The 26,945-nt window shown below is 43.7% G+C and overlaps 1 protein-coding gene across 2 annotated transcripts in view; it reads left to right on the top strand.

The window, feature by feature from the left end:
• The window catches only part of KHDRBS1 (KH RNA binding domain containing, signal transduction associated 1), a 37,043-nt gene extending 18,244 nt beyond the window's left edge, over window positions 1–18,799 (top strand). The window contains exons 5-11 of one of the 2 annotated variants that reach the window (XR_006888624.1): window positions 509–642; window positions 1,143–1,344; window positions 1,848–1,915; window positions 2,705–2,763; window positions 5,040–5,232; window positions 7,833–7,892; window positions 18,110–18,799. Coding sequence is in view for 1 of the 2 variants with exons in the window: in XM_046661224.1 (XP_046517180.1) it covers window positions 509–642; window positions 1,143–1,344; window positions 1,848–1,915; window positions 2,705–2,763; window positions 5,040–5,137 (561 nt within the window). In the remaining variant the exon portion in view is untranslated. Of the gene's footprint in view, window positions 1–508; window positions 643–1,142; window positions 1,345–1,847; window positions 1,916–2,704; window positions 2,764–5,039; window positions 6,381–7,832; window positions 7,893–18,109 lie in introns of those variants that run through there. The other variant, XM_046661224.1, reaches the window with a different exon arrangement.
• Window positions 18,800–26,945: the final 8,146 nt, after the last annotated feature.

Here is a 26,945-nt window from a genome sequence, read left to right as displayed (position 1 = left end):
GTTGTGTAAGAGTACGCCAGGTTCTGAACTACAGGTTGTTCAGCATGGCTTGAAAGGAGGTGATACCTGGAGAGCTAGGCAGGGGCCACATCGTAAAGAGCTTCATCTGAATAATGCGTCTGCCAGCAAGACTTTCCTCAAAGTGATGGACAGGTAGGCTACCATTTGACTTCAGAGAATGAATTACCTGGGTCTTCATCTGGACTGTCAAAGCTGTTCTTAGGGGCCGGCCCGGTGGTGCAGCGGTTAAGTGCGCACGTTCTGCTTCGGCGGCCTGGAGTTTGCTGGTTCGGATCCCGGGTGCGGACATGGCACCACTTGGCAAGCCATCCTGTGGCAGGTGTCCCATATATAAAGTAGAGGAAGATGGGCACAGATGTTAGCTCAGGGCTGGTCTTCCTCAAAAAAACAAAGCTATTCTTAGTTTCCAAGGCTCATGTGGGCTAGATGACTTGTCAGCAGAAGGTGGAAATATTGTACAACACTCCTCATTATCTTTCATTCGCAGGATATGATGGACGATATCTGCCAGGAGCAGTTTCTAGAGCTCTCCTACCTGAATGGAGTACCGGAGCCCTCTCGCGGACGTGGGGTGCCAGTGAGAGGCCGGGGAGCTGCACCACCTCCTCCACCTGTTCCCAGGTAAAAATAATGGAGACTATCAGAAATAGGATGTAAATTTGACTGCTAATAGCATCTCTCTCTTAGTGATGCTCTTATCTCCAACTTGAATGGGGTCTCAGGATTTGTATGTTATATCAAGGGTGGAATTCTAGATCTTGGGCATTTTGGCCATAGTCAAGTGCAGCAGTCCTGCCAAAACTTTTGTCTTTTGATTTTGGACAGTTCTAGCATTTTTAAATGGTCTCTCACTTTAGAATTTTATCTTTTCTGACTGACTTCTAAGGAGTGTTGAGACTCTGCAAGGCAGTCCACTGATGAGACATTCACAGGTCCACTGTGGGAACTGGAGTGTCTTCCAGTGTGGGTCCTTTACCCACCTCTACATTTCTCTTTGTTTTAATAATAGTCTATCTAAGACATCATAAAACCTGTCTGGCTCCGGAGTTTGCAAACAAATGTGAACACAAAAGTAGCCTATTCATAAAAATCTCCATTTAAAATAAACTTTCTTTTTGCAGGGGCCGTGGTGTTGGACCACCTCGGGGGGCTTTGGTGCGTGGTACACCAGTGAGAGGAGCCATCACCAGAGGTGCCACTGTGACTCGAGGAGTGCCACCCCCACCTACTGTGAGGGGTGCTCCAGCACCAAGAGCACGGACAGCAGGCATCCAGAGAATACCTTTGCCTCCACCACCTGCACCAGAAACATATGAAGAATATGTAAGTTTGTACAGTGTACCATTTCCCAATACCTAGAAGGTTGCCAGAGGAAGGTGTCAAACTTGGCCTTGATGTAGGTGGCAGGGACTGCTTGTAAGATACAGAATCTTCCCTCTTCTCTTGCAGTGAATGTTAAACTATGATAAGATTTTTCCATTTTAACCATGGTTTACTATGTGTATGTAGATTAAACAGGAAATAAGCTGGGCTTGATGTACAGTGTTTTACTAAGGGTCTTCCACTACTCTACTGATAATACTGAAGTTCAACTTTATACCTTATTTCCCACCCTCACTTGAAGGGGTTTTTTTTATTTAATTGGTTGTTTTGTTTCAGTTTTTAAAAAATAATCCTTTCTGTCTTGACTCTTCCACAACAGGTGTTAACATTTTGGAGGGGAATTCCTGTTCTTTTCATCCAGAGCCTGCTGCACTCGCATGGGATATAGTTGTCTTCCCTCCGCTCTGTGATTCTGACTTTGTATTGCATTTTGTTCGTTCTAGGGATATGATGACACATATGCAGAACAGAGTTACGAAGGCTACGAAGGCTATTACAGCCAGAGCCAAGGGTGAGTCAGGCAATAAGTGTTGTTTCATGTCCTAGGGGTGGGTGGAGGGAGTTGGAGGAACTGAGAGGTTTAGGTAAGCACACCTCTAAGGAAGAATAAGGCTCACCTTTTGAGGGTATCTCTGCTTTTAACATCTGTAAGGCACATACCTGGGTCTGCAAGTTTGTATAACTGTGAACCTTAAATTGTAGTGCAGAATCTGGGACTAGCAGATGAAAAATTCCTGAGCTGTAACTACATAGAAACAAAGGGGAAAATGCCTTTAAATTGTTTGGATTTATTATTAAAAAATACCACAGCCACATTAAAGTTGCATAAAAGTTTAAAAGGAAACTAGAATCCCACTACCATAACTTAGGTTCTTTTCTGCACTTTTCTTAAAAAATGTTTTTTGTGTATGTGTCTTATCAGTAATTCATTGAAAGGGAGTCTCCTCATTCTATAGTGGGGACAAAACAGTTCTTTTTATGTTTGTTTATTTGTTCCAGTGAGCCCTATGAATATATGTGTATATACACTGTGGTTAAGATGGCAAATTTTGGATTGTGCCCTTTCACTTTAAATTGTGTGGTATCCATTTTTCTTTGGTATAGTTGTCACAGTTTTTTTTATGAGTACGTAGTATATGCATGTGTGGAAATATTTTGTGGTTTGGAGATGGGGCAGAGTGAGCATTTTCCTGTGTTACATGCACAGTAAAATGACTGAAATATGGAAGTATTTGGGAGAAAGGTGAAACTGAAACGTAGTTGCTATATAGCTCTCTAACACCCTGTTTTTGGCTTTCAGGGACTCAGAATATTATGACTATGGACATGGGGAGGTTCAAGATTCTTATGAAGCATATGGTATGTCTTTATTTCTGTGGTGGGGCAGAATGTGCAAGTAAGTGCCTGAGAGAATGCTGGTGACTGGGTTATTGGGGGTCAGACAGTCATATATCTAAGGGGAAACGTTTAGAAGGCCAAGATGTTGGTAGATATGACAATAGGAGTCCTCCTCTTATTTAAATTTTGGGGTGTGTAGTAGAAAGAGGGACTCCTAAAGTGAGGTAGGGGTGCTATGCACATGTCCTAAACCAGGGCTCAGGTCCAGCTTGGCCTGGTTGCAGCAGAAGACTTTTAAGCTGATGTTTTTTCTTACTTTAGGCCAGGAGATGGCTATGCCTGAGTTATGTTGCTGGCCCTTTGCTGCTGATACCTAGGCCATATTGGTGGATAATAAGAATTTAATCATATCCAACTCTACTCTTCTGCCCCACCTCATTTTAAAAAATAACTTTGGATCTCATTGGAGAGAATCTCAATGTAGAGGACATAGTAGTTGAAAGGGATCTAGATACCTAGATGGTAGCTAGCCAGAGCAAGTTGAGGGCAAGAAGAGTGTCTGTTAGGTTCAGATTAGAGTCTGTAGGGGCCAATTCAGCTCAGTACTGGCACCAAACTCCTTATTGTCTTGGAGAGATCTCAACTAAGTACTTGATCCCAAGAGAGCTAGAGGCTGGAATGGCAGCAGGACCAAACTGCCTTCACTGAGCTTTGGTTGAAAACATATTGCTCAAGAGTGTCCTCAAGAGCCAGTTATGGCTCTGTGTTAATGGGCCCCAGAGGGAGTGCCACGTGGCAGTGGATGCAGAGAGCAGTGTTTTAAATGTGAGGTATTTTCAACATACCTAAAGGAATTCCAGAGTCCTTGGCAAGAGGCTCGGCACTTGACAGTTCATCTTGAGATACTAGTTGACAGTCTCACCTTAGCCCTAGCTGGAAAAGGGAGAGCTTCTTAGGGCCTCCCCCTGACAGACAAACAGCTCGACTCCTCAGCACAGTAGGTAGTAGCCAATCAGCTGCTTGTCCAGGGAGACAGTTTTTACCAGTTTCAGCTAAATGGTACTGGACAGGTGCCATCAGTAACACTGCACTGCTCATATGCCACTATTTAGAAGGGCAGTATGATTGCCCCCGGGTATTTCCCTCCATCCGTGAGGCAGCACAATGAGGCCTCTGTATGTGTTTGACTAAATTGCATTTCTGTTTTGCTGGAGAAAAGACTGGACTGAAAGAGGCAGGCTGCTCCTTGTGCTCCTGGTATGATGTTGCCACAGTTCATCTGTTCTGATTTCTGCCTTTATAAACAGAATTAGAAAAATAAACTGTCTTGTTGGTACCCAAAAGCGACTTGGACAGTGATGGACGTATCTATTATGCTAAGGGTATAAACAGGCTTAGATAGGGTTCTGTGCGAGTTTAGATCCACTCATGGGCTTTAGACCTATAGTGATGGAGGCAGATGTTTGTGAATGTAGGCAGCTGGAGAACTACTTAAGGAATGAACTGGCATGGACAAAGTATGGGGGTGAGTGGAACAAATAAACTTATGAAGCTTATAAAACTCATTTTCATAAGAGGTCAGCTCTAGAAGTAAGTAATCGTCTCCCTCAGGCTTTTTCCTGTCACAAAGGAAAACCATTCGAGAATGTCAGCCATGTTGTCTGGTGTTTCTGGACTTTGTGGCATAAGAAAGGAGATAATAAATTCTCCTTATCAGTGCTGTAAACAAATTTGGTTTTACTTCCTTCCACCAGAGCGGTAGACCAGCTCTGCTGTGGTAGGGGGCCTCATGAAATGTGCCCCTTGCTTACTTCTCCACAGGGAAGCCAGACTTGCTGTTGGATGGAAAGGGAGCTACCTCCTTCTGATTTGAAAGACTTCGAGATGTTGTCACTTTACCTGAAGCTGTCTGCTAGATTGCTGTGGGAACAGGAAAGGGCACTGCAGACCCACCAAGATGGATTTCCTCACTGTCTCAAGCAGTGTTGGGTTTATCGAGGTTTAGGGACTGGAGTATAGATCATGTTGCCTGTGGGGAGCCTCTTTGCTGGAGATTACTTTAAGCCCTTTCTGAAATGTTTCCTTTTGTCCGTCCACTCAGAGCTGCCCTACAGTTGGGAAATTGCCTAAGCTGCTCAGGAGGGCCAAGCAGAGTGAAAAACAAAGACCACCTGGGAAGTGGCAAGACATGGGAAGCAAAGCAGTGTTTTTTGGTGATCTTTACTGGATGACTTGCCCCTGCTCATCCCAAAATGCCTTTGGCACATAGTTTATAACTGTTGTTGCTTTCTCTACAGGCCAAGACGACTGGAATGGGACCAGGCCGTCGCTGAAGGCCCCTCCAGCTAGGCCAGTGAAGGGAGCATACAGAGAGCACCCATATGGACGTTATTAAAAACAAACATGAGGGGAAAATATCATTTATGAGCAAAGTTGTTACTGATTTCTTGTATCTCCCAGGATTCCTGTTGCTTTACCCACAACAGACAAGTAATTGTCTAAGTGTTTTTCTTCGTGGTCCCCTTCTTCTCCCCACCTTACTCCATTCTTAACTCTGCATTCTGGCTTCTGTATGTAGTATTTTAAAATGAGTTAAAATAGATTTAGGAATATCGAATTAATTTTTTAAGTGTGTAGATGCTTTTTTCTTTGTTGTTTAAATATAAACAGAAATGTACCTTTTATAATAAAAAAAAGAAGTTGAGTAAAAAAAAACACCACAAACCTGTTAGTTTCAAAAGTGACATTGCTTGCTTAAAGGTTCTGAAGTTAAGGCTTGTTAACTTTATCTTAGTTTTGATTTGAGGCATCCCGTAAAGTTGTAGTTGCAGAATCCCAAACTAGGCTACATTTCAAAATTCAGGGCTGTTTAAGATTTAAAATCACAAACGTTAACGGCAGTAGGTGCCACCATGTAAAAGTGAGCTCAGACGTCTCTAAAAACGTTTCCTTTAAAAGCACATGGCGGTTGAATCTTAAGGTTAAATTTTAATATGAAAGATCCTCATGAATTAAATAGTTGATGCAATTTTTAACGTTAATTGATTTAAAAAAACAACAAAATTAGGTTTGTAAAACTGACTTTTTCATTATGTGGGTTTTGAAATCTAGCCCCAGACATACAGTGTTGAGAGATACTTAGTGGGGAGTAGGTTTTGAAGAGGCTGATTGGGGGAGAGGGGCTGGCCACCTGAATTGAATTTGATGCAGAGCTTTTTAGCCATGATCTTTCAGTAATAGTACTAATAATTAAAATTTTCAGTATTTAAAAAGACAAAGTATTTTGTCCATTTGAGATTCTGCACTCCATGAAAAGCTCACTTGGACACGGGGGCCAAAAGCTGATGATTTTCTTAAGTTGACAGTTGTCAATACTGAACTGTTGAAAGGTAGTCAGTCAAGTATGTCTCAACACTAGCATGATATAAAAAGGGACACTGCAGCTGGACGAAAAAGGAATCAAAATCCACTTTGTACATAAGTTAAAGTCCTAATTGGATTTGTACCGTCCTCCCATTTTGTTCTTGGAAGATTAAATGCTACATGTGTAAGTCTGCCTAAATAGGTAGCTTAAACTTATGTCAAAATGTCTGCAGCAGTTTGTCAATAAAGTTTAGTCCTTTTTTAATCAAAGTAAATGTGATGAATTGTCATTTTTTTGGGTGGACAATAAAATAGTTTTCTCTTTCAAATAAATTTAAATTAACTCTAAAGTTAATGGGCTTGTTAAAAGTTGGAGACATTCTTAAAAGTGGTGGGGGGGATTTTATTTTAAGTTTACCAAAAAAAAGTTTATGGAGTTGTTAAGTTTTAGTTTAAAAATAACCTGAAAAGCTTTTTCACCCCCTGGAAGTTGTTGAAAACAGTTTTATCCAATCCTATCACAACTCTAATTTCTGAAGAGAGAAAGCCCACTAAGCCGAAACTTGGAATGGTTTCCATCCATAGGCCTCAGTATTTAAAGTGCCAGCTACTCTAGTTTGCACCTTCTGTAAAGGCCCTAGGTGGCCCCAAGAGTGACACGAAATAATCTCTGTGAGCTTGGAAAGGGATAGCACCACCTGCCTTTGATAAAACAATTTAGCAAACCCTGGATTCCCTTAAGGGTTTCCCTTCCAATCCCAGAAATGCTGTTAACCAGTCAGCTGGGCGGGGGCAGGATCTGGCATGCTAGGCTGGCCCTGAACTCCCTCTTGAGAGACCAAGAGAGGAAATGATGGAATTGGTTGACCCTGTTTCCACTCCTCTGTGTTAATTCTCAGGTTCTCATGCCTTCCCTAAGGGAGCCACCTAAACTGCTCGGGGGTGAAAAATCCTCTTGTATGAAGTGCCAAGCTGCCTGCAGCAGTGCATGATGGACATTTTTTTTCTTTTTAAAACACACCAACAAAAAAATGTATTTGTAGATTGTGATAAAGTGTAAATAACTGAATTTTCAACCATGGTTTGAAGTCAGCTTTCAGGGCATTATGTCTTGTTTTGATGAAAAGAGATCACTCTATACCCCCCTTTTTAAAGGAAAATTATCGCAAGAGAATCAGGATGTGTAAAGCTAACATGCATCGCAAAAAACCAAAGGTAACCTAAATGTCTGATTTTAATAGCACATATTTCTCTTTTACATAAACTGTGACAGCAACTTGCATAAACAATTCTTTAGCTGTTAATTTTAATGTTAAAACTTTGCAAAACTTGTTTAATAAAAATAGCTGTAAAAAGAAAAACCATATGCTGCCGCATAAATTAGCCATAACTCTTAATAATCCTGCCCATCACAAGTGAACTGTAATGTAACCTGGGCACAAAGTCTGACATCTTAAATGACACATTGTAAAATTTCAATGACTGTAGTTTAGACCTGCTGCTCCCCAAAGTAAAGCTTTCTGCTCAGCTATTTTAAAATGTACAAAGATGAGCCCCTCTAGGTCCCCCATATTGATATTCACAATGAAATGTTACTTAAAATTTCTTTAAAGTTGCATGTCTCTCTCCTGTAATGTGTAAACTGCATGCAGGATCTCTATCTTTTATTTTGTATGTCTTTAAAACTCCCTCTTCAAACGACTGATCTCTTGCTTCTCCATTTTCAGGTAATTGAAAACTCCTGAGACATTTTCTGGAGTAGAATGGGTAGTGAAGACCCATGTCAGGTATGTTAAGGTGGCTTTTTATTAAGGATGTGAGACTTTAACTATAAAACAGTTTTGCCAGGAGGTGGCTTGGGAGGTGATCAATGGGCAAATCTTTCTTTCATGTCATTTCTACCATATTTACAACATGACCGTGCTTATATATTGGTTTACAGTCCATAGTGAATTTACTTGTAATGACCAGATAGTGTCTGTTTATAGCTTTTGAATCCCACTCTCTCCTGTCAATAACCTGGTGAGGCAGTATTTCATTTGGAGTTCGTTAGTTGTGAGCAACCAAGTGACTGGCTAATGTAGATAAAAAGGAATTGATTGTAAGGATGTCAGGAGCTCAGAGATTTAGTGTGAAGGCTAGAAAATCTGGCTTGGGAACCAGGGTGGCTGCAGAGAACTGGAAACGGTAGTGGTAGACCATAGGAATGGTCCTGAAGCCAGGACTAGCTGCTTAGGCACTATTGCTGGAATAAGTAAACTCTAGCCACGTTGGTTTCTTTCTCTCTCTACTCAAGATTCGAATTCTAGGGAGGTAATGTCAGCCTGAGTCACATGTCCCAATACTTGACCAGTATGCAGTAAAAAAATAAATAAATAAAATAAGGGCCGGCCCAGTGGCACAGCGGTTAAATTCACACGTTCCACTTCAGCAGCCTGGGGTTCGCCAGTTCGGATCCCAGGTGCGGACGTGGCACAGCTTGGCAAGCCATGCTGTGGTAGGTGTCCCACATAGAAAGTAGGGGAAGATGGGCACGGGTGTTAGCTCAGGGCCAGTCTTCCTCAGCAAAAAAAGGAGGATTGGTGGCAGATGTTAGCTCAGGACTAATCTCACCCCCCCCCAAAAAAACTAATTCCTCAAAAGGAAGTCACAGTGTTATTAGGAAAGGGAAGTGGATAGTGGGCATCCAGAAAACAATTGTCCAGTAATAGCATATTTTACAGAAGTAGTAACTGAAACTTAATAAGGTTAAGTGACTTCCCAGCATCACATAGTTAGTATGGTTAGTAATCAAGCCTGAGTTCATGTGTCGCCGGAACCTAACATTTTAATTCTACTCTCCTGCTTTAATTTAAGGAAGGAGTATTCCTCATACTTAGGAGACGCCTGGATATTGTCTTGTAGTACAAAGGACATGGAACCTGGCAAACCTAGAGTTCAATCCATGAACTTTGTTTACTGACCTAAAACAAATCACTTAATGAATTTCCACATCTAGGGAGGAAGATGATAATAATGTACACGTTACAGTGGTTGGTGAACTGAAGGAGTTCTGATATGTAGTAAGGCCAACCATTCAGTGCCCTATACGTAGTAAATATTAGTGTTCTTTCCCTAAGAAATTTTAAACCCCTGGTTTGGGTAGTTGGGGGCTCTGACAATTGAGTGAGCCTTCCTGTTGCGTGAAGCCATCAAGGAGCTAACTGGATGTTTTTTCCCTCTGCCCCTGAGTGAGTTGTTAGGGTTAGGGTGGCACTGAGGAGACAGTCTAACTAGGTAAGTCAAGGCCCCTACAGCCCTTCCCAGTGAAATTTGCCTTCTTGGAGGTCATTTCTTCAAAACCTGCCTCATCCAGGAGCCTCTGAGATCTGGCGACTTTAAGGACGGCCGCATGTATTGAGCATGGTTCTGAGCACCCAGGAAATCCTAAGTTTGATGTTAGTCACGTGAATGGCTAGGAAATTTTAAAGGAAAGTCCCTGAATGCAGACAATTTAGCTTCAACTCTTCCTAGAGCAGAGTTTTGGGGAAACTTCTTTCTTCATTTGGCTTCTAATTTGTGCTTGTTCAGAAAGGCGGGTTCCATTGTTGGCAGACCCAGGCCTGCCAGTGGTCTGCCTGTTCTGGGTGTCTAGCGTAGTCACTTGGTCCCGGAGTTTTCTATAGCTTTTTGTCACTGCCTGTGAACTTTTATTACAGTTCTATAAGCTTTAGAGACAGGCAAGACTGGGGACCTGTCCTGGCTCTGTTTCATCATAGCCTTTGTCTTTGTTTTGACAAAAACAAAACGCTTAACCCCTCTCTGTGCCTCATTTCTTTATCATCAAATGAAGTTGTTGATGATAACTAACATTTATCTCTATGTGCATCATAATATCCTGAGCAGTTAATGAGGATTATCTCATTTGGTCCTCTCTACCTTTTTCTTTTTTAATTGAGATAAAATTCATATAAAATTTACCATTTTAACCATTTTAAAGTATACAGTTCATGGTTTTCAGAATTTTCACAATGCTGTGTAACTGTCATCACTATTTAATTCCAGAAAATTTATGCTACCCCAAAAAGAAATCTCCTACCTGTTAGTAATTACCCCCAATTCCCCTCTCTCCCTAGCCTCTGGCAATGACTAACCGGCTTTCTGTTTCTATGGATTTGCCTATTCTGGACATTTCATACAAATGGAATCGTGTAATACGTACCTTTTGTTGTTGGCTTCTTTCACTTTGCATAATGTTTTCAAGGATCATCTATGTTATAGCAAGTATCAGTACTTTATACTAGTGATGAGAAACATGTTACTTCCCAAAAGCAGCCCGTTTCATTTAAGACAGTTCCAAGTACTAGAAGGTTTCCCGCATTTTGAGTGAGTCACTCCAGTAACTTATACTGGTTCTACTTTGGACCCCTGAAGGAATGTCCTTTCAAGCATTTGAAGATCATTGTCATTTGTATTTCTTTCCCAGCTCTAAAATTTTTTTGCTCAACTTGCTAGATCTGATTTTCAAGAAAAACTAGAAATTGGGATTTTATATGCTGACAGTTGTTTAACGTTTGCTTAGATTTGTATTAGTCCCTGTAAACTGCCCGTAGCCTACCACTGGCAGCCTCTGTTTAGCTTCTGTTAATAGAAATTAAAGGATGTCTTAGGATTATTGAGATACAATTCCTATACTAGTCACCCATCTAAAGTGTACAATTCAGTGGTTTTTAGTAAATGCAGAATTATACAGTCATCATCACAGCCAATTTTAGGACATGTTTGTCACCCCAAAAAAGAAATCACATACCCTTTAGCCATCTCCCCCCAATCTACTTATCCTCTCCAGCCCTAAGTAACCAGTAATCTGCTTTCTGTCTCTATCAATTTACCTATTCTGGACATTTCATATATAAATGGAATCCTACAACATATGATCTTTTTTGACTGGCTTCTTTCAATTAGCATAGTGTTTTCAAGTTTCATCCATGTTATAGCATGTATCAGTACTTCATTCATTTTATTACACGTTTTATTTATCCATTCACCCATTGACGGACATATAGGTTGTTTCTGCTTTTTGATTATTATGAATAGTACTGCTGTGATCATTTGTGTACAGGTTTTAGTTTGGGCGTGTTTTCAGTTTCTGGGGTGTGTACCTAGGAGAGGAATCGCTGTGTCATATGGTAACACTATGTTTAACTTTTTGAGGGACTGCCAAACTGTTTTCCACAGAGGCTGCACCATTCCCACTAGCAAACTATGAGGTTTCTAATTTCTCCATATCCTCACCAACACTTGTTATTTTCTGTTTTGTTTTTTATAGCCATCTTACTAGGTGTGAATTGGTATCTCATTGTGGTTTTGATTTGCTTTTCCCTAATGACTAGTATTGTTGAACATCTTTTCATGTGTTTATTCACCATTTGAATATCTTCTTTGGAGAAATGTATTTAAATCTTTTGCCAATTTTTAAATTGAATTGTCTTTTTATTATTGAATTGTAGGTTCTTTATATGTTCTGATGCTAGGCCCTTATCAGATATGTGATTGTGCAAGTATTGTCTCCCATTCTGTGGGTTGTCTTTTTATTTTCTTTGAAACACTAAAGTTTTTCGTTTTGATGAAGTCAGATTTATCTCTTGTTTTCTTTTCTTGCTTGTGCTTTTGGTGTCACGACTAAGAAGCCATTGTCTCGTTCAAGGTCCTGAAGATGTATACCTGTTTCCTTCTAAAAGTTTTACTACTACTACTTTTTTTTTTTTTTTTTTTGAGGAAGATTAGCCCTGAGCTAACTACTGCCAATCCTCCTCTTTTTGCTGAGGAGACTGGCCCTGAGCTGACATCCATGCCCATCTTCCTCTACTTTATATGTGGGACGCCTACCACAGCATGGCGGGCCAAGCGGTGCCATGTCTGCACCCAGGATCCGAACTGGCGAACCCCAGGCCGCTGAGAAGCAGACGTGGGAACTTAACCGCTGTGCCACCAGGCTGGCCCTATAGTTTTACTTCTTAAACTTTTAGGTCTATGATCCATTTTGTGTTAACTTCTGTGTATGGAGAGAGGTGGGGGTTTCATACTCATTCTTTTGCATGTGGATATCTAGAAGTCCCAGCACGATTTATTGAAAAGACTTCTCTTTCCTCGTTGAATGATCTTGGCACCCTTGTCAAAAATCAATTGATCATAGATGTTTTCATCTACTGCCTTTTGAAGTAGGTATTATTTAAAGTGATTAATACAATTTCTGGCATATAGCAGCTACTCAATAACAAATAATAGCCTATTGGATTTTTTTTGCGTCATTAAGAGTTAGTAAGTGGTGGGGCTGGGATTTGATCCCACGTCTGAGTGACTCCAGATCATGTCTTTATCCTGTGCATTATACTGTGCGCTGCTAAAGTGGAAATGAAGCTCTCTGGGTGCCATGTTGGCCATATATAGTTCTCGAGAGGCTCAGAGGCCGAGCTCCAACGTGGCCTTCTCCCACCATCAAACCTCCTTTGCTCTTTTCCCCATCTCCCTCCAGGGTTTCCATGGAGCTTCCAGGGCGCTCTTGGCCATGACAGTTGCTACTAAAGGAACACTCTTCACCCTTCCTTACCTTGGGATATGGCAATTATTCAAATAGCCTTAGGATCTGTGCCCTCTTGCTTTCTCTCCCACCACTTCCCATCCTCTGCCACAAGCTAAGAATGAAGGTAAAGATGCATCAGCAGCTGCTAGGGCTTTCTGGCCACCAAGGATGAAGCAGACTCAGACTGTGTTTTGTTTCAGGAACACATATGCAGAGCACTCCTGTGAACCAAGTGAACAAGGGGGATAGAGGTGATGGTGGTGGATGTTTTATTCGGGTTTTTGAAAGTTAAGTACTCCCTCCCTGACCTCAAACCCTGAAGCTCTGTGTCACCCAGGCTTTGCCCGAGATCATTTCTGGGTTAGAATGCGGAAGGCAGTACACGGGCTCCCTCTTTCTTGATGTGTTCTCGTGCTTTATATGAGCCTATATAGGCTGCTGTTGCTGGCAGTGTAAGTATTAAGTGGTCCTTTTCATCTATTTCTAATTTTATTACTTCTCAGTCTACTCCCATTCATTGATCTTGACCCAATTTTTTAAAAGAAGGAGAAAGTGGGGCTGGCCTCGTGGCCAAGTGGTTAAGTCTGCTCACTCTGCTTTGGCAGCCCAGGGCTTTGCCTGTGCGAATCCTGGGCGCGGACATGGCACCGCTCATTGAGCCATGCTGAGGCAGCATCCCACATGCCACAGCTAGAAGGACCCACAACTGAAAATACACAACTATGTACTGGGGAGCTTTGGGAGAAAAAGGAAAAAGTTTTTTTAAAAAATCTAAAAGAAGGAGAAAATGACATAGGGAAAATAGGCAGCTTTGCCTGACTAAGGGAGAGGAGAACTCAATTTGAATACCTACTGTGTGTCCTTATTTTTGTAAATGAGGCACGTGGTACTAGGAGAGGTGAAGTAATTTACCGCAGTTGGACAGCAAGTTGTGGGGGGTGCATATCAACGTTTTTAATCACCAAAGTCCATTCTCTATGCTGAAAGCATGCTCCTTCTATAGGATACCACCATATTTCATTGACACTGAGGCCATTTATTATAAGACGTATCATTAAGTACTGCAAACAGAAAAAATGCTGCTAATTAAGCCAGCACAATGGCTTATTTTCCTATCAAGTGTAAGATGCGTACTGATTTCAGAAATGTTAAAATCTGAAAAAAATGTTTTAGCTACTATTGCATTTTGTCAGTTCTAACATTCATTCTTTACTATGTGCCGTGCACTGTCTCCACCTATAAAGTAGCTATTATTATCCCATTTTACACAGTGATGAAACTGAGGCCCAGAAAATTAAATAACTTATCAAGGTCATGCAGCTGTTGAATAGCTGAGCTGGGATTCAGGCTCAGGCAAGTCTGATTTCAGAGTCCATGATGAATCTCGACTACTAGATCACACTGGAATTTAGAAGGCGTTTTACGTGTCAGCCAGAATCATCTCAGGGAGCCTGTGCAGTCATTCTCTATCCTGGAAGAAAGCTGCTTCTGCAGGAACATTATTACTAACGCAGCAAACATGTGCTGAGGCCGCTTAGGACCTTATGCTGGCTATGCTGGATCACAGGTCTACATCGGTTCATAGTCTCTGCCTTAAGAAACTCAGTCTCATGGGAGGAAATAAGTCTTAAATAGTTACAGTGGTGTGTGATTGTGTTCTCTTGTGAGCTGAATACCAGGGAGCCTGGAGGAGCTGTCTGAGAAAGGCTTAGGGAGCATCAGAAAAGGAGAGTGACATTTAAGTTGAGTCTTAAAGGATAAGTAAGAATATGCCAGGCAGACAGATAGGGTAGCATAGCACTATTATTGCTTTAAACAGACTAATTTTAAGTTCTGCCTCCTGCAGAGCTACTAGCTTTGGAACTTTAGGTGAGTTATCTTCTCTAAGTCTCAGCTTCATCATATGTAAAATGAGGGGATAATATGATTTACTTCACAACATTGTTGTGAAGATTGAATGATTAACGTGTAAAACATTCAACATGACATGTAGTAAGCACCCAATAAGTGTTAGCTATAAATTGAGGCTGGAAGAGTAGTAGGTTAGTGCTGATTTTGAAAAGCTAAAGGTTAGGCAAGGAATTTGGAGTTGATTCTCAAATTTAGAGAGCTATTTAAGGCCTTAAACACGAGAGTGACTTGAACACTCTCGTGTTCGCCATTGTGCTGGCAAGCTGGGGGAATAGGGAAGCAGAAGAGAAAAGCGAAAAGCATTACGTAGAATGGCCCCCGCTCCTTTGTGGGAGAGTGAAAAGCTATTCCCTCCTCGCTCAGCCTGCCTTTGCTCTCCCTCTTGCCTGAAGGCCTTTTGGTTCTTACCTTTTGAGATACTAATCGTCTCTCCTCTCAGATATTTGGGCTATTTGAATGTGGGGTTTTAGGCCTTTGCCATGTGTTAAGGGAATCTTCCTGCATCCTATCCCTTTCACCCAGCCTGTGAATTAGAGACCAAAACTGTGAGTCTCTACTGATAGAAATTTTAGTCTTAAGGAATTGCTGAGCAAGGCTTTGCTTCACCACCGTAAGTCCTGAATGAAGTCTCTGCTTCCATTTTAAGCTCTTAATTCTGTGCTAACTCTGCTGGGAGTATCATATGTAGCATCCCCTTTAATTCTCACAAACAACCCTGTGAAGCAGGAATTATCCTGGGAAACTGAGGTGTACAGGTTTGGATGACCACTGGGTCCAAGAGCTGGAGTTTAGACAAATCTTTCTGCTCCCACTTAGCTGCCTCCTGGTCTCTCCTCTGTACCGAGAGGAGATCACCTTACACTGAAAGTAGTTCTTGGCTTTGGCGTACAAAGTGGGTGCCCCTGGCTTGGTTTCCAGATTCCTGAAGTTAAAAGAATTGGATCCTTCTAAGCCCTCCCTCTCTCTCTCCAGACTCTCATGTACCTCTTGCTCTCCAGATTAATAGTCGTGGCATGTTTAAAGCTAGCAAGCATCTGATGAATATTGAATAGCCTTGAGCAGACGGGCTGGATACAGCTGTCTGAGACAGCAGCTGTTGGGGGGAGGGGAGGAAGTGCACTGCACTGGCTAACTACTGTTCTTTTGTTCCCTGGCCTAGCCCCTTGTAGGCCCTTTAGGAGCAAAGGCCCATGGTGGGCGCTATACCCTAGTCCTATTGTGGCCAATTGCTGCCCTGGCTCCCAAGGAGGCTGCATTCAAGCAACAGACCACACCCATTTTGGGGGGTGGTGGGGAGCAGATATGTTCCCTGATAGCTAGAATCAGTTTTCCAACCCCTGGGCTAGAGGTCTTCTACTCCATAACCTGTTCTGGCTTCGGGGCTGAGGACATGTTCTCATCCAGTGTTCTGCAACTGCAGCTCTCTTTTCTGAAAGGAGACAGACTTGGATCTGGAAGGGGCTTGAGTTTCATAACCGTGCTGCTGGGGTTTAGCTTCTTGACATTCCTTAACTGCAGGTGGAGTGGCCTCTCAGCAGGAGGGGGACATCTCACTGCTAGCCTAAGCTGGGGGGATTGTCTTTGGCTAGTCTTAGGGAATGGGCAGGTAGGAGTTCTCAGACAGGACACAAGCCATCCCTGTGCTTCCCCCACCTAGACCTAGGGAGCTTTTTGCTTCAAGGAGGCCTCGTTTCCAGGGCAGATCTGGGGAGGTCGTGGGGACTCCTGAGGAAAGCTCATTTGAGAGGTTTCCAGGCAGAGTGTGAGGTACAGTCAGCCTGTCAGCCCAAATTAATCACCTTGGTAATTGCCAGAAATTTGGGCACTATTTCTGTTTGTAATACTGTATTAAGATGCCTGAGTTAGCTGATCCCTTGTCAGCCTCTGGGGCCCACCTTGGCCCTCTTCAGGGTAGCCAGTCTCCTCCACCCCAGGCACCATGTGTGAGAACTTGAGATAAAAGAGTTGGGTTCGGATACAGGGCTAATTCTTCTGTAGGTCCGCTGACTCCTGCAGCCTTCATGCTTCCTATTCATGGCCCAGCCTCGCATCTGAAATGGGTGCTCCCCATCTCTCGGGCTCTCTGGGGTTGGAATGTAGGAAACAAGCTCTGCATCTGTCTTTGAGAGAGAAATATCTTGTGCTCTGATATGATTCCTCATAAGCTTCTCTCCAGAGATCAGTACAAATGGCCCCTTTCATTTGTTTTTTTTAATACATTATTATAAATTAGAACACCTACTATGTGCTAGACACTGAAGATTCAGTGGCAACTGAACAAGATTAAATGGTCCCTGACCTCATGGAGCTTATAGTGTATTTAGGGAGACAGACACTAAACAGATATTAATCTCATAAATAACACAAATCATTTCAGTTGTGATAGGTGCTGTGAAAGAAAAGAATGGGGCGCTATGAGGGCACACAACAGGGAGCTAACCTAGCTCTGGGATTTTCCTTGAGGACATGGTGCTTAAGCTGACATCTAAAGAAAGAGTTAAGTAGGCAGAGGGTTTAGGAGATGGTTTGGGGAAAGGACATGAAGCTTATTGTAGGCAGAGGGTAGGACTGAGGCAACTTCAAGGTGAGGCAGGAAGCTAGACCTTATTCTGAGGTCATCACTGAAGACCATTGAATCCAGGTGTGAAGGGTAGGGAATGACATGATTACTAGATTTCTGCTTTTTAAACTTCACTTGCTCCTGAGTGAAGAGTGGATTATGGGAACCTGTTAGGAAACTTTTTTGTGTTAGTCCAGACAAGAAATGAGGAAAACCTATAGTAGGGTGATATCAGTGAAAATGTAGAGAAGTGAATGGATCCAAGAACTTGTAGGAGCTAGAATGAACATAACTTGGTGATTGTTTAGATGTGGAAGAAAAGGGAGGTATTGAGAGGGCTCCCAAGTTACTGGCTTGAACTCTGGAGAATGGTAGTGCTTTTTTTTTTAAAGATGGGGAGACACTACTACAGTCTTTGGCATGAGATCAGGGCCCTGTCCTGTGCCCCAGGCTTAGGATGTGTCTCTCCCATGGATGACCCTGAGTACTGGGAGCTGGGATGGACCCCTCAAGAGAAGGGAAGAGATGGAGCCCTGAGCCTAGGATTTATAGCTATGGGAAGATGCCTATTTCCTCATTCCCTTTCTTCCAAAGACTTTAAAGCTCTTCGTTTATCTTTTTGACATCTCTGGGAGAGTAGAAAACATTTTCACCTTTATATAGCTGGAGGCCCCAAAGGTTTAGTTGATTCTGCCCTAGATCACTCAGCTCAGGCATAGCCGAGGATGGGAGGTAGGAGGTGTGAGCCTCCATTTTCACCACCTGACTGACAGCAAAAAGGGAGTTCATAGGCTGTGGACTTCTATTTTCTACCCATGTGTGTCCCTAGAAACCTCGTACTGAATGAAACAACTGGAGTTCTGCTGTGGGCTGGGGAGATTGTAAGGGAGGAAGCCTAGCCAAATGGGAGGCTGGGAAGCCCCCATGATATGGCAGCTTCATTTCTTAATTTTCTACCTGTGTCTTTGCAGCCATCAGAGGACTCCGGAAACCAGGAGAGCTGCCTGCTGTGTCAAGGCTGGCCTGAGGGCATTTGCTGAGCAAAGAGAAACCCAGGAACGGAGATCAACAGTCTTTTCCCACCCCACCTCTTGATCTGTCTGATTTACCCACAGAAAGCCAGCCAGGATCCCCTAGGAGAGTCACTAGGCCCAGAATGGAGTCCTCAGGGCTGCAGGGGACTGTGATGCTAACAGTTAAACCTGCTTAGGACTTCAAAGAATTGACGGGGGACTAACGCTATCCCCAGCATGGCCTCCTAGATCTGAATAAACTGGCAGTCCTTCTGTCTCTTTCCCAGTTTGCCTGCTTCCCCTTAGCCTTGAGCAGAACAAGCTGGAATACCCCTACCACCACCTCCTGTTTCCCACCTTGCCACACCTGTGTTGTGAGTGCCAACCTGGGAGCCCTTGGACACTTCCAGAGGGCTCCCACAGAGAGGCTGGTCACCACCTCTGTAATAGGCTGAGGAAAGCCAAGTGAGAAGATTCATTTACTTCGGGCAAGTTATTTAACCTCTGAGCCTGTTTTTCTCTTCATTGTTGATTACTAACCTTGTCCAAAAAGCTCTTGAAGGGTAGGGCTTTTCCTTCACTTCTACTGTATCCCTTCCCCAACAAATATCTGGCACTGAGGAGCTCAATAAAGGTTTTGTCAAGTGATGAATGGTCCAGCTCCGGTAGCTTCTATCAGCTTTGGGAGAGAGCCAAAGGCCCCCTGTCCAGCTCTCACTTTCCTTCCATCTGCACTGGGCTAGCTACTTATCCTAACATCTTCTCTTGGAGAATGGGAAAGCCAGCCTTTGATACACTTCTGGTTTCCTGTGGCCTATGCCCTAGGCTGATTTTACACTAAGCTTTCTGAGAGGTTAGGGACCTCGAATATTGCATTCTTCCTTTATTGTCTTCTGGTTATTTATCCTAACAAGGGAGCAGGGGGACAGGCTGAGTTTGGGGAAAGAGCCTGTCTGCATTTTAACTGCCTGGGGCATTTTAAGGAGCTTGAATTCCTTCTTGGCAGGAAGGGGACATTGAAATCAGTTAATTTACTTTGGACCATTTATTTAACTTCTGAGCCCATTTTTATCTTCATTATTATTATTTTTAAATGGTAGCTGATTCTGTTCACAGCTATTTATTTTTATGCTCCTTTTTTTTTTTTTTTTTTGAGGAAGATGAGCCCTGAGCTAACATCTGCTGCCAGTCCTCCTCTTTTTGCTGAGGAAGATTGGCTCTGAGCTAACATCCGTGCCCATCTTCCTCTCCTTTATATGTGGGACGCCTACCATAGCATGGCCTGCCAAGCAGTGCCATGTCTGCACCCAGGATCCAAACCAGCGAACCCCGGGTCGCCGAAGCAGAACGTGCGCACTTAACCACTGCACCACCGGGCCAGCCCCTATCTTCATTATTGATTACTATAAATAATAGCTAATAATTTCTTGAAAGCTTAATATGTACCAGGCACTATGTCAAGCATTTATATGCACTATTTCATTTAATCCTCCAATCTATTATATTCATTTTAAAGATGAGGAAACAGAGGCTCAAGGAGGATAAATAACTTGCCTAAGGTTAAAAAAAGGTGCTGTGAGACTTGAGAGTCCTCACTTTTGACCTCTTTGTACCTCTTACAGCCACCAGTACATTGAAACAGTAAAGTGTGTTTATGTGAGAGAGTTCAGGATGACAAACCATCCAGGTTTACCCAAGACTTCCAGAGGGCTCCTGAGATGTTGGATTTTCAGTGCTAAAACCAGGAAAGTCCCAGGGAAACAGATGAGTTTGTCAAACTGTGTTTGCATCAAGACTCTCAGTCCAGGGTTGAGCACTGAGGCTGCCTTTTCCGTGGCTACTTGGGCTGCTAGGCCTCACCCTGTGGCTCGAGTTCCTTTATGTGGCATTTGAAGACCTGCTTCAGTTCAGCAGGCAGGAGAGGAGTTTGGGGCGGGAAGCAGATGGCATTCTGGTCATAGATAAATGGAGGCCCAGAGCCTGGGTCACTGTCTGAGAAGCCAGTGCTAGGTTCCTAGGCAGACAGACCCTCCACCCCCAGATGCAAGGATATCTACTTGGGAACCATGGATTTTTATAGGAAGGCCCATGGGGCTAAAGCCAAAGAGGTGTGGGTTTAAATTCTAGCTTATCACTTGCTGTGTATTTTTCTGGGCCTGTTTACTCTGTGAAAGTAGGATGATAATCCCTTTCCACTGAATGAGATCTGAGAAGCAAATGAAATGTGTGTGAAAGACCTAGCACAGGGTCCATACAGAATACTGCTCAACACTTTAGTTTCCTTCCTCCTTTTTTTCCGGCTTGTTTTTTTTATCCTGTCTTGTCACCTGTCATGTCTGTCATATACAGCCTTCTTCCCTTCTCCCATTACCACTTGGAGCCCTAGGGATCTTCCTTTGAGAGCTCTGACCTAGTAGGCTTGGCCCACCCGCCCAGCTGCCCTGCATGTCAGTCACCTCCCCTGCAAGCAGAGAAGGGATGACATCAGCCTTCCTTCCTCCCCCAATCCAAGCCTCTGGACTGTTTTGAGCCATAAATATTTTAGCTGGGCCTTTCTCTGGCTGTTGCCAGGGTGATGGGCTCTCAGGGGAATGGGGTGGGAGTGTGGAGGCGGGGCTGGGAGCCTGGGGCCTACCAGCAGAGCTGGCCCTGGAGGGGCGGGCATGAAGCCTGGCCAAGAGCCAGTGCTTGCTGCAGCAGTTCTGAAGGCTGTTGCTCTGTCTGCCTCCTTCCCTTTCCTAGGCCCCTCAGGGCTGCTCCTACTGCTTCCAGGCCCAGCTCTGCCCTTGAGTGCTACTTGGGTAATTGCTAAATGTCTCTGATAAATGTCTTCATTTTAACATCTGTAACAGAAGAGTCCCTGCTTAGTGCAGGTAAGTGGAGAAAACGAAGGTAAAGGAGATTTTGTAAAAATCCTGTGAAACACTAGGTTAGTAAGTCATGATTGGAGAAGCTAGGTCCCATAGCTCTTTGTGATAGACCTAGAGGCAGGAGTCCCAGGGCAATGTGGGTGCCACGCTGAAGATGGATCCTCTACAGCGCTGCTTCTCCTCCTTCCCCCCTTCCTCACACTGCAGCCCCAGCTCCTTGTCTAAGGTTCCCAGGTCTAGCTAGACTACCTAGCCTGGCACAGGGTATTCTAAGGAGTTAGGCCCAGTGGCTTGTGAGCAGAATTGATGAAAGCTTTTTTTACTTGAGATGCAAAACAACTCAGGCCCCCAAACTAGATCTGGCCCTCATCTTCTACCCCCCATCCTAGAGAGTTTACATCTGGCTAGCTGCTAAGTTTTAGGTTGTGGCAGCATGCCCCACCCCTCTCCTTGGGATGTGGTCTAAGAAAGAAAAGAGAGCCACAGAGGGGGCACCTGGATCATGCCCCAACCCTATCGTTGAGAAGCTCTGGATTTGGCCCAGGATTCCACACCCCTTGCTCAGCCATACCCTCCACAATTTTCCTGTTGAGCTTGGAGTTCTGATTCTTTTGTAGCGAGCTCCCTCTGGTGGTTGAGATACACATTGCAGGAAAATAAGATCTCAAAAATGAAACTGAATTGCAGGCGAGCCTCAGAGGTGGGATGGCTATACCAAGGAGAAGAAGCCTTGTCCCCAACTCCTAATGACAGTCATTGTATTTCTTATATAGGGTATCTCCCATCTGTTTGCTTCTTCCTATCATTAATCCTTACAACAATTCAATGACATAGGAAGTATCCTAATTTTACAGATGAAACACATTTAGAGAGGTGAAATCAAATCCAGACTCTTCACTGTATGTACCATTTAAAATCCTCAAGTGATATGAACTGAGCCTGTTTTTCCAGCCTCATCTTCAATTACTCTCAAGTCAAAATAGACTTGCTCTTCTGGAACATGGCTTACCTCTGGATCTTTGTTCATGCTATTCCCTCTATCTTCATTGCCTTCCCTCCTCCCCAGTATATTACGTACCAAATTCCTATTCATTTTTGAAAAACTAAAGAATAAATACGGTATTTTCTAAAGTTTGCATATATTATCTTTGTAATAAGCAAATATTATAAGACATAGGAAGACAAATATCTGGATGAGAACAGGTGGGTGAGTGGTCCTGAGATGTGGAAGGTTGGATGGGGAGAGAATGGCCCAGGAAATTAGAAGAACATGAAGACACCTGGATTCTCTTGTAGGCTTGTGTCGTAAAAATCATGTGAGTATTTTTGCTGGCAGAAGAAAGTGAGAGCAAATCCCTTGGAAGCCGGGACAGAACTGCAGATGACATTTCTTCAAAGTCTTTGGTCTTAAATTCACATTCGTTTTCTTTGTACTTCATAATATATCCATGTTTTAATAATAATAGCTAAAACTTAAATAGCACTATGCACCAGGCACTGTCCTAAGTACTTTTCACAGACTAAATCTTCACCATAATCTCATAAGACAGATACTCATTTGGAGCTGGCCTGGTAGCATAGTGGTTAAGTTCACATGTTCCACTTTGGCGGCCCGGGGTTTGCATGTTTGGATCCCAGGCACGAACCTAGCACTGCTCATCAAGCCACACTGTGGCAGCATCCCACATAAGATAGAGGGAAATTGGCACAGATGTTAGCTCAGTGACAATCTTCCTCAAGCAAAAAGAGGGAGACTGGCAACAGATGTTAGCTCAGGGCCAATGTTCCTCACACACACACACACAAGAAAAGTACTAATACTACCCTCACTTTACACTGAGGAAACTGAGGCACAGAGAGGTTAAGTAACTTCTTAAGGTCATGCAGCTAGTAAGTGGTGGAGCCAGGATTTTATTCCATCTAAATTGGCTCAAGGAAGGTGCTCTGAATAACTATACTTTAACATTGAAAATATTGCCTTACATTTCCATGAATAAAACTGACTCCAGAAAGCAGTATTGTGCTTTATCCTAGCACCCCGACTCTATACCACTAGAGGTCTGCATAATCCAGGTTGAAAACTACTGATCTAGAGGACAGACTTGCCAGCCTTGGCCCCAGAATAACATGACCAAGAAAGAGATCCCAGCTCCTGACACCCAATGACATAGGACTGGCTTAGAGCTAGTGGCATTTCCTCAAAAAACTCAGTCTCCTGGAAAAGCCAAGAGAGCAGGTTAATCAGGAAATGAAGACACAGAGAAGGGAAGTGAGGGCTTCAAGTTCACAAAACAGCTGAGAGGTCTGGCCAAAGATCTGGAGGATAAGAACCTAACCAACATCCTGCCATCTTATGATTATTTTCCTCAGGGAGCCTGCGGGAGGCAGATGTGAAAAGACTAAGACCCTAGATGCTTCTGGTAGATTCTGGGGTAGAAGTGTACATTGGGGCCAGCCCAGTGTTGCAGCGGTTAAGTTCACACGTTCCACTTCGATGGCACAGGGTTTGCCCGTTTGGATCCCGGGTGCAGACCTATGCACTGCTTGTCAAGCCGTGCTGTGGCAGGCATCCCACATATAAAGTAGAGGAAGATGGGCACAGATGTTAGCTCAGGGCCAATCTTCCTCAGCAAAAAAAAAAGAAAGAAGTGTATATTGTTCTGGATTGTTTCAGTTGCAGTTGTCAGACACCAAACTGACTTTTTCTAACAGGAAAGTCCAGAAAGGCTTTAGCTATGGCTGGGTCCAGGGGTTCAAATGATGCCATTGAGAAAGTGTCTCCTGATTTCTTGACTCCTCTGTGTTTCCTTCGTTATCAGCTAAGCTCTTCTCAAAAGGTGGCAAGAAAGCCACTAAGAGCACCATGTTTATATCCTATTTGCTTAGCCATCCCATAGGGAAAAAAAAATTATTTCCCAATAGTTCTAGCATAAATCCTAGGATTGCATCTCATTTGGCCTGACTTGGGTCACCAACATGTCCCTTCACCCCTAACCAGTCATTGTAGCCTGCAGTGGCAGAGATGGAATGCATTGATTTGCCTGACCAGGGTCATCAGCCCACACCGGAACTGCCGAGTAAGGCAGCCCCACCAAACCACGTGGACTGAGAGTGGGAGGAAGGTTAGTTCCCCGAGGGAAAATCAGAGTGTTCCTACCAGAAGGAGGAATGGATGCTGGGCAGGTGAAATCAATAGTCCACCTGTACGAGATGGGCGGGAGCCACAGATCATGGGTCACATGCATAGCAGTCCATTTGAGTGGCCTTATGCATTACACCGGGCTGTGTGAATGCCCTCAAATCAATTCAGTGGACATTTTCTGAGTATTTGTCATGTCCAAGATCCAGCACCTTCCATACAATATATATACAGCAAGACATTCCCCTGCCACCAACCCCAGTAAGGCAGTTACCAGACTCAAGCTACTGCTTCATCCCAAAGGAGTAGAACAAGCGAACTCCTAGTCATCGCTCATAAACTAGCTCTAAAGTCATTTCCCATGAAGCCTTCTCATGACTACATCCCCCTTCAGAGTTGGTCACCTTCCATCCACCTCTGAACTTGCTACATCCTGCTGTTGTTATCACACTGTGCCATAATTTACTGATTCTCCTCTCTGCCTCCTCCAATGATGAGCGGCACCTCTGTTTTCTCAGTGCCCAGAATATAATAGATGCTCAAAGATGTTTGTTGAGCTGAGTTGAAATGAGTTCCCAGGAATGGCCCGGCCTGTCTTCTACGGCATATTCCTGTAAGCATTTAGCTTCCCTTCCCAACTGGCCTTTCTTTCAAGAGCCAGTTCCCTACTACCTCAATTCAACTGAACTAATACTTATTGAATGCCCGTCATGTGCCAGGCAGTGTTAGGCCTTGGGAAGTTCAGAAATTAACAAGATATATTTCAAATTCAGTACTCTAAAGAGGCCAGAACCGGTTCTTCTACCAGAATTTCTTTTTTTTTTTTTTTTGAGGAAGATTAGCCCTGAGCTAACTGCTACCAATCCTCTTCTTTTTTCTGAGGAAGACTGGCCCTGAGTTAATATCCATGCCCATCTTCCTCCACTTTATATGTGGAACGCCTACCACAGCATGGTGTGCCAAGTGGCGCCATGTCCGCACCCGGGATCCGAACCAGCAAACCCTGGGCCACCAAAGCTGAACGTGCGCACTTAACAGCTGTGCCACTGGGCCAGCCCCTCTACCAGAATTTCTTTCACTGGAAAAAGAAATCTCAGTCCTGATTTCTCCTCTGCTTTGTGATCCAGTCATTCTCCCTTCCTGGGCCTCTTTCCCCTCAGAAGGGAAGGCCTGACTTGGCGTAAAATCTATAATTTAATAGATGTGTATGTGTTGAATTAAGCTCCATATTTCCGTTTGCCTAGGTTAAAAACTTTGGAGTCGTCCTTCATCTTCTCTTTCTTCCACACACGTATCCAATCTGTCAACAAATCCTGTTGACTTTACCTTCAAATCCAGAATTCACCATGTCTCATCACCTCACCCAATCTGGTACAAACCACCACCACTTCTTGAGAAGATCATTGCCATAGCCTCGTGTCAGGTCTCCCTGCTCCCACCCTTGTGCCCCTGCAGTCTATTCTCAGATTAACCAGAGAGATTCTTTAAAAACGGAAGTTCAAACCCTACAATAGCTCCACATCTCATTCAGAGTAAAAGCCACACAGCCCTGTGTGGTCCATCCTTTCCCATGTTCTTCTCTCATGTCTATTCCACCCAAGCCACCCCGGCCTCCTTGCTGTTTCTTAATCACCAGAGATGCTCCTGCCTAAAGGCCCTTCCACTGACTTTTCCCTCTGCCTGAATTACCCCTTTCTCCAGATATCTGCACGACTGATTCACTCATTTCCTTCAGCAGTTTGCCCAAACGTCACCTTCTCAGTAAAGCCTACTCTAAACTGCCTTGTTTAAGATTGCAACCTCCCAACCCCCTTTCCTGTTTTCCTCCATAGCAATCATTCCCTTCTGACGTACTACAGAATTTACTAACTTTATGTCCATCTCCTCCCACTTAACTGTTAGCTCTGTGAATATCTATTAATTCAATATCTATTAATCCATTCAACTAATTGAATGTTGATGTCTGTTATGTGCCAAACACGGTGCTAAGTGATGGGACGGTGCTAAGTGATGGGACTACCAGGTGATTAAGACAGGTGATTAAATCTTGTGAGGGAAGAAATTGTAACAGTAGTAGTAACTCATTTATTGAGTGCTTCTTCTGTGTTAAGTGCTTGCCATTCATCAGAATAATAATAATGGCTAACATTTATTAAAGTACACTCTGTTTTACACGCATTATCTCATTTAACCATCACCAAGACCTATAAGGTGAATATTACCAGGCTCATTTAAAGAGCAAGAAACAAGATTTCAAGGTTCTGGACCGATGGAGTCAGGATTTGAATTAAGGCGGTGGCAGGAGAGTAGGGTCAGATGTGAGAAATTATTAGGATTTAGGGTCAGCAAGGCTAGATTAAAGATTGGATTTGGGGGCCGAGGGAAAGGGGGAAATGACTCTCAGGTTTTCACTGGGACGGACTAAAGAGCAAGAAGACTGAAGACAGATGAAAGCCCAATTTGGGACGCGTTGAGTTTGTGACACCTGTGGGCCACTCATGGGTACAGTCCATCTCGGGCAGGAACCGAGACAAGAGGCCGTTCCGGTCGCCTCCCTTGGACCTGAAGAGATGCCGGGAGAAGGCACGCAAGAGAAGAGCAGGAGGTGGGTTTCTTTGCCTCTTGGGTTTCTTCAGCAGCAGCTGCAGGAAGGGCGTAGGGGACCGCCAGACAAAGAGCGTGCGGCACCGCCTTGGTCCGGGCGGCCCCTTTAAGAAGCGCGCCCCCAGCTTGTAGCCCGCCTTGTATGCAAATTTGGCGGCGAGGCGGGAGCGCGCAGCTGATA

The sequence above is a fragment of the Equus quagga genome, chromosome 5 (genome assembly GCF_021613505.1).
Source record: "Equus quagga isolate Etosha38 chromosome 5, UCLA_HA_Equagga_1.0, whole genome shotgun sequence".
Taxonomy (NCBI): Eukaryota; Metazoa; Chordata; class Mammalia; order Perissodactyla; family Equidae; genus Equus; species Equus quagga.
The sequence above is the reverse complement of the archived record's forward strand: the minus strand, read 5'-3'. Positions and strand labels throughout refer to the sequence as shown.